The 8276-nt window shown below is 30.6% G+C and overlaps 1 protein-coding gene across 1 annotated transcript; it reads right to left on the bottom strand.

The window, feature by feature from the left end:
- Positions 1-272: 272 nt before the first annotated feature.
- Positions 273-1336, bottom strand: LOC130815807 (uncharacterized). The gene has a single exon (XM_057682287.1). It carries the CDS (start codon positions 1175-1177, stop codon positions 485-487), a length of 693 nt encoding a protein of 230 aa, XP_057538270.1. The 5' UTR covers positions 1178-1336; the 3' UTR covers positions 273-484.
- Positions 1337-8276: the final 6940 nt, after the last annotated feature.

Here is an 8276-nt window from a genome sequence, read left to right as displayed (position 1 = left end):
AGCTCAAATTTCGCTAGGAGAATATGATACTTGTTGCCATTAAGACAAATCCGACTTTCTATTATGATTTACATCATAATTTTGTTTGGTAATAGAGAAATATTTAAGATTACATAAGTAAAATAATAAAGATAATAAATTAACCTTTTAATAAAAAGAAAAAGAGCTTAAGTAATAGAGAAGTGTCAAACAAAAAATAAAAGTAAAAGAAACCTACAAAGGAAAAGTAAAAAAATTTATAAAAAAAAATAAAAATTTTAATGTATAAAATATAAAAATTTGTCGAAATTAAAGATTAACTCAAAAATATAGGAGTAATTTACTACAACATTGTATTTTGAAATATTGATTAATTCATATAATCTTAAGACTCTTGCATTATTATAATTAGTGTTCCTTCCATTTTTACCTTTACAGGAATCACTTGGAAAAAAATTTAACCTTCATATATAAACCATAGAAAAACATTACAATAACAAAATTATTAAGAAGAAAAATGATAGGGAGATTCCAAAGACTTTTGCATCATCAAATTCTTATAAAACTTTTTAATAAACTCATCAGCCGCCTTATTCACCTTAACATCTTCTTCCTCTTCTTCCTTATCCCTTTTCCCATCTTTCAACGGAAAAGGAGAATCAGTTATGCGTAACTGTCTAACTACCGGACTCTTCCCATACCCGGAACCGGGTAACAACGAATCGGGCAAGCCCATACCCAATGGAGAACCAGTAGGCCCATCATTAGAGTTCAACATCTGTAAAACATGTTGAACTGCAGCAAGTGTAGTAGGATCCTCAAATTTGCGGCCGTAGTTGGACTTAGTTTTCTTATTTTGAGCCGTTAAGAGCTGAAAGGCGGGGCCGCCGAATTCGGGGCTGTTACTACAACTAAATTCGTAGTGATCTTGTGGGGATATAAAGTGGTTGTTAAGGTTGTTGGGTTTACAAATGAGGGAGTTGTGATGGATTAGAAGGCCATTAATTGCTTTACCTGCTAACTCATTACCTCTTTTGAAGAGTAAATTGAGATCTAAGATTAATTTGCTCTTTGTTATGCCTTTCTTTAACATGATAAACATTATTCTAAGAATACTCCTCACTTTTTTTGCTATTTTTTGGGTATTTTTTTGGGTTATTTCCATGTTTTTTGTACTCATAGGTTTTATAATATGCATGATGTGAAATAGATTGAAAAAATGGTGAGATTTTTCCTTTTTTTGATGTAAATTTTGTGGGTGTTGGATATTAGATGAGTGTGTATTTGTTTAGGAATGATTTGGAACGAAATTAAGGTAGAAGTAAGGGAAGGTATATAAAGGAATTCAGGAAAAAGCTAATCGCAAAGAAATGGTTTTAATATGCTGCCCAATAAAGTTGATTTTGATTTAATATTAATGTATAGTAATGAATTTGTTTTATTTTTTTTATTTTGGTCTACTTCAATTAATTTGTCTTATTTTAATTTTTAATATTATTTCTTTATTTTTAGTTTTTATATAATCGCTTTTTTAAAAATAATTCAAATCAAAATATTAAATTATTTAATTTTTTTTGATGATCGACAATGCACCAAATTAATTGATACGAAGGGTGTATGACTATATGTCTATATCTGTCCAAGACCAAGAAAAGTTGGTATCAAGTCCGGGGGTGGTGGAACTATATGTTGAATTTGCCTCTTTTTCATTATCAATTTACATAATGAATTTAATTAATGCAAATTTGGTATCATTGATGAACAAATATATGAAACTTAATTAAAGCTTGGTGGCCTGACTTAGTTAGCCCTATTATTAAGTTTAGCTCAATACATTTGAATTTAATAAAGTGTTGTTTCGAAGTTAATCATTATATTGCACATTTATTTATTTATTTAGATACACAAATATGATATATTTTTTTCATGATAAATGTCATCATAATTGGGATTCATCGTTAATCAGAAGAGAATCTTTGTATTTCATTATTAAGAAAAATATGATATTTTGTATTCATATACATAATTATGGTCATATTATAAATTTATAAAACCATTAATTGAAAAAATAAATTATTTCATTAAAGAGATGATGATTGACATTATATATCTTTCAAATATTGCATATTTTTAATAATAAAAATTGTTATATTTAAATTGATTTTAATAGATGATAAAAATTTAAATAATTTTTTTTCCTTCTATTTTTGCATTACTAATTAATAAGCAATGAATTTGTTCATGAAAAATCCCAAATAAGGAAAAGTATTGGGAAATCTCACAGAAGAATAAGTATTAAGAAATTCATAATGGGTATGAGTTATCTTTCCCTTGTAGTTACGTCTCTTTATCTTCTTTGAGTCGAGGACTCTTTTGGCCGTGCTCTCCTTTATGGGTATGAGTTGCCGCCGTCCTTCCCTTCCCAGATCCTGTCCTTAGTTTTCTAAGAGTGGGATACATTGGGTAGGATGATGATGATGAAATTCATAATGGAAAATCAGAAATCATAAATAAGAGATGAGAAATCATAAATATATTTGAATGTGCATTTAGAAAACAAAATAAAAAATAAAACAGTATAACATAGAATGATGTGTGATTCGCTGATAGTTTATAGGAAAAATTATTGTGAATAATATAATCTTTTGTTAATTTTCCTACAATAATACCAACTATTAATTAATCATGAATAATACCAACTTAAGGGGGTCTTTTTCTACAATAATATCAACTTTAGTTTATTAACTAATTTACCAATTATTTTTGTCTTATAATCATCTATAGTTTAATTTTTAACATGTTAGGGATTTTCTAGGAAAACACTCCTTAAAGTTGGTATTATTTCATGGATAATCGATAGTTGGTATTATTTATAGAGAAATTAACAAAAGATTGTATTATTCACGGTAATTTTTCCTAATTTTTAAATTTTGTGGTATATTAATTAATAATCCCTCCATCATCTAATTGTTTTTCCATTATGGATATTCCACTTTAAGGAGAAATAAATTTAACTAAAGTTTTTGAGACATATACGAGAGATAAAATGTATTCTCATTACTTTCGTCTTAAGACATACTTTTTTATTATACATTTTTAATAATTTTTAATAATTTTTTATGACGTGTTTTTGAGATTGTGTAAAAAATAAATATTAAAAAAAATCTTAATTAATAATTCATGCTGATATGCTTCAAAATTTGAAATATATTTTAATTTACTTACAATAATTAATTTTTACCCTTATTTTATACTGTAGGCCTTTTGAGAGCATTCGAATATTTCTATACCTGCCTTGTACTTAATTATCAGTTACCATTAACATGAAATTAAGTGAGTAGTGACGAAACATAAATCTAGGCTCATGCTAACCACATCGACTATCTCTAAAGGGTCCCACCTTCATGGTGAGAATGTATATGGCCGCCAGGCGCAAGTTGTGTAGGTTGAGCCAGCTTAATAGAGTTGGGCTTCATTAAATAGCATCACCTAACGGCTAACTCTATGCCACTTGGCAATCATCAGGTGGAAGGATCATAATTCATGTGATGCATCTTCTGAGCTGCCGTACTTGTATGATACTATAATCCCGGACAACCTGATCATGATATATATTATTATAGATATTCAGATTCTTTTTTTTTTTTTTTTTGAAAGATATAGATATTCAGATTCTTTTTTTTTTTTTTTTGAAAGATATAGATATTCAGATTCTATCTTCCCTTTCAACCACTCTCTGTACTGCTTGCGTACATCCTGTCCCTAATCATGGAAGATCAAGCTGTTCCTAATCCATCCAAAATATCTGATTTTCTCTTCAAATATTGCTAAAACACTTTTGATTTTTCATATATATATATATATATATATATATATATATATATATATATATATATATATATATATATATATATATATATATATATATATATATATATATAATTGTCACAATACCATCCACGTAAGATTCATTAGTTAGAGTCATTATCATATTTATCATTATGTGGTTTTTGTTTTGCTCAAATTAGATACTGACTAAAACATGAAAAACCACATTAGTACTATTAGTAAATCGTATACAGGAGTTCCTAAAAAATAAATGTGATTCAAAATTAATAATTTACCTTTATATGGTAGAATTTGTTAGTGTAGGAGTTTTGTAATTTTAAATAGTGGTGGATAATTAGAATTTTTCAATCACTTAATATAATAATTTTTTAGTAGTTTATCACTTTAAGGCAATTGAATGTTGGAAATTCTTTACATGTGGGATATGATTTCACATAGATAAAATAGGGGTTGTTGATATGCATATATATTAGGTGAGTTAATCTTTCTACTACCATATGGTTTTGAGAAATAATGAACCTCACCAAGTGTATGTGCAAGTTAACACTTTTGACCCATGGGTTTGTGGGCCCGAGCCCACGGATGCCCCGTGTCCACAAAAATGGGTCACAGTGAGATTATGTGACGAATTATTACGGCTTAATAATTAATTGTATACAATACATTTATTGTACGTGATGTAATTCTTTTTGGGTATTATTATTCATCGTCACCCTTTTTATTTTATCGTCATCCCTCTAATGAAATTAGGATTTTGCCCCTAGACTTAAAATTTGCTTAACAAATGTAAATCTCACTTAATAACACTATTATCACTTTAAAAATATTAAATTTAAAGTTTAAACGTAATCCCGAACATTTTTATCGCGACCCTATATATATTGAATTTTCAGTAGCGCCCTTACATGATATACGAATTCAAACACTGTTCTATCTCTCTAAAATCTCTCTAAAACCGCTCTTTGATTTTAAACAAGCTGATTGCTGGAATCGATTTACTATGGCTAACGAAAGCGACTATGAATCGGATCGGGTACGTACTTAAATCGATCTGAATGGTTTTTTTTTTAAAAGGAGGAGGCGCAAAAAACGTGTGAGTGGACCATGGAGGTGTCACACGTTTTGTGCCACTCCTCCTTTTTTTTATTTGTTTATTTTTGATTATCTACATTATTATTATGTAAATTATATAAATAATTTTTTATTTATTTAGTAATTTATATTATTATTATTATTTAATATATCTTGTAATAAATTATTTATATTATTATTATTATTTTGTAATTTATTATTATTATTATTATTATTATTATTATTATTATTATTATTATTATTATTATTATTATTATTATTATTATTATTAATTTAAATAATTTATAATTTATATTATTAATATTATTATTATTTTCTTATTATTAATTTAAATAATTTATAATTACATATTATTATTATTATTATTATTATTATTATTGTTATTATTATTATTATTATTATTATTATTATTCTTATTATTATTATTATTATTATTTTATTATTTAATATTAAATTGTTTTATTATTATTACAACTATTTTATTTTATATTTTGTATTGTTATTATTTTAATATTAATTATTGAAGTAAATTATATTTTTTTTATTTAATATTAATTTGTATTATTTTTATTTTAATATTAACTATTAAAGTAAATTATAATTTTTATTTATTATTGAATATATTTATTATTAATGTTTGTATGTATAATTTTTTAATAACCTAATGTATAGTTTATTTCATATTTTAAATTTGCAAGACTTTGAAAACTTTGGAGACAATGTAGATTACTCTGGTAGATTTGTTACGGATAGGCAATTTAATTCCGTAGATGAATTACATAGTTGGGCCGATGAGAAAGCAATAACAATTAGTTTTCAATTTACACGTGCTTCTTATAAACAAAAAAAAGGAAATTCTAGAGTTAGTTTGTATTTAAGATGTCACCGCTATGGTAATATTAGGGGCGATTTGCATAACCTAGATAATGATGCCCGACGTGATTCTAAAAGTAGAACATGTCGGTGTAAATTTATGATTGTAGCAAGTAGTCGTAAACCAGGAGAAAGACCTTGGACGGTGAGGGTGTGTCCTAGGGAAAAAGGTAGAAATAGCCACCGATTTTTAGTGTACAGAGATGATCATGTAAGAGCAAATAGGTTGAATGTAGATATTCGGCAACACATACGATAACTTAGTGCAACCGGCATACAACTTGTCTTTATCATGACTTCAATCAGAGAAAATTTTACTGGTTTTTTTACTAGTATGAATCAAATATACAATGTTAGACAGTCAATTAGAAGAGAAGAGATGGAGGGTAGGACTCCCCTTCAACACTATCTTTATATGGCCACAGAGCATAATTATGTGGTTTGGATATACTTGGATAGTGAAGGGAATTTAAGCAGATTATTAGTTGCAAATCCTACCTCAATCCAAATGATACGTACGTGGCCGTATGTTGTGTTGATAGATAAAACGTACAAAACAAACAAACAAAAGTGGCCACTGTGTGAAGTAATCGGAATGATGCCAACCAATCACAACTTCTTGGTTGCGTTCTGTTTGATACGAGATGAGCCGGCTGTGTAATATTCGTGGGTTTTACAAGGATTGAGAGATATTTTTGGCACAGCTCAAACTCCTAGCGTCATTGTCACTGATCGAGATGAGAGTTTATCTGCAGGTATTCGTGACATCTTCCCAGGTAAAAAGGTTTTGTTGATTAATTATTGTCGTTCTCTTTATTGTATGTCTTAATTATGTTCAGTTTTGTGTTTAATGTAGATGTGTGACATTTGTTATGCATATGGCATATTGCCAACGACGTTGAGAACATGGTGGACAAGTTGTGTGGCGGGAAAAGAAATCAACAAGAGCAGTTATTCAGGAAAAGTAGATGGAACCCCTTGGTTGAAAGTTCTACACTCGACGAATTTGAAGAGAGATGGCAATCGATTGTGACTACCTGGTCGGTTAGGAACAGAAAGGTCGTTCGATACTTGGCTGGAACATGGATTCCACTAAAAGAGAAATTTGTGCGTGCATGGACGAATGATTGTTTACACATGGGTAATCAGACTACCAGCAGAGTTGAAAGCCAACACTCGTCTTTTAAGTATTATCTTAATAGCGGTAATAGCTCATTTGATACCCTGTTTAAAAGGGCACACGCACAGATAACAAACCACCAAGCCAGGATCCAATAAGCGCTACAGGAATCCATGAATTCTGTTTCAAGGTCGTTGCAACATCATTTCTTTAGACCTTTATATCGCCATGTATCTATTTTTGCCTTGGAGCAGTTGCGGCTTGAGCATAAGCGTATGTTAGATTTGGGTGATTATGTACTTAACAAATGCGGTTGTGTACTTCAACGCACCCATGGATTGCAGTGTGCTTGTTATTTATATCTGTTGATCAATTCACAAGGTGCTTTGTATTTTTGGATGATATTCATCCATTCTGGATTACTTTGATGTACACAGAGGTAGGAGATGACACCAAAGGAGTACGACACGCAAATGCTGATGACAAAGAGTACTTTCAATCGTTGGTCGATGAAGTCTTAAAACCTGATCCGGCTGTTGGACGACGCTTGTCTTAGGTACTTGAACATGAATTACACCCTGATGGAGCCGATATACCTGAGCCTTACGCAAGTCCACCTAGAAAAGGAAGACCAACCACAAGCAAAACCCTTAGTAGAAATAAAAGCGCATTTGAATATAGTAGATAATCTTCTCGTGGTCGAGGGTCTAGATCTTCATCCCGCGGGAGATCCAGTGGTAAATCTAGTGGTCGGAAAAAACAATCCTCAGTTGGAATTAAGTTTACTTTCAACTTATCCGGTACATGACTTTTTTTTGCCGTTATTTAAATTAGTTCGTTACAGCTTAATCTTACTAACCTTATTTTCAATAATTGCAGATGATCCATTAGGTCGTGATTTTTCACTATTTCCATGGCCCAATCACATCCCGCACATTCTCCCTCCTTACTTGTTTGATTGGATTGATGTTATAGGTAATGGTAGTTTTAGAGCTATTGCCGTCACAGAGTTGGGAGGCGATGAGGCATGGCCTCTTTTAAGACGTGCAATGTGCATGGAAATGCAAATGAACAGAAAACAATACCTACGTGTGTATCTATCGGGCTGGGGCGATGTGACCAATCAGTCCGTTCCAGCAGACTGTGAGCGCTTGCTCCCCTGTGGCGGCTCATCATCAACGTGACTACGTCAGGCATGATCAGATGCGCCTGCAGAACTACGGGCGGCACGTGTGAATTTACCGTCGACCCCGCGGACAACAGTCTAATCCACTGGGCGACCAACTGCGCCTTGGTACTCAACAACATCATCATCATCATCACTAGAAACCCCCCAACTACTCTGGACGCTAGCCTGGTCATC

Source organism: Amaranthus tricolor, chromosome 6 (genome assembly GCF_026212465.1).
Source record: "Amaranthus tricolor cultivar Red isolate AtriRed21 chromosome 6, ASM2621246v1, whole genome shotgun sequence".
Lineage (NCBI taxonomy): Eukaryota > Viridiplantae > Streptophyta > Magnoliopsida > Caryophyllales > Amaranthaceae > Amaranthus > Amaranthus tricolor.
The sequence above is the reverse complement of the archived record's forward strand: the minus strand, read 5'-3'. Positions and strand labels throughout refer to the sequence as shown.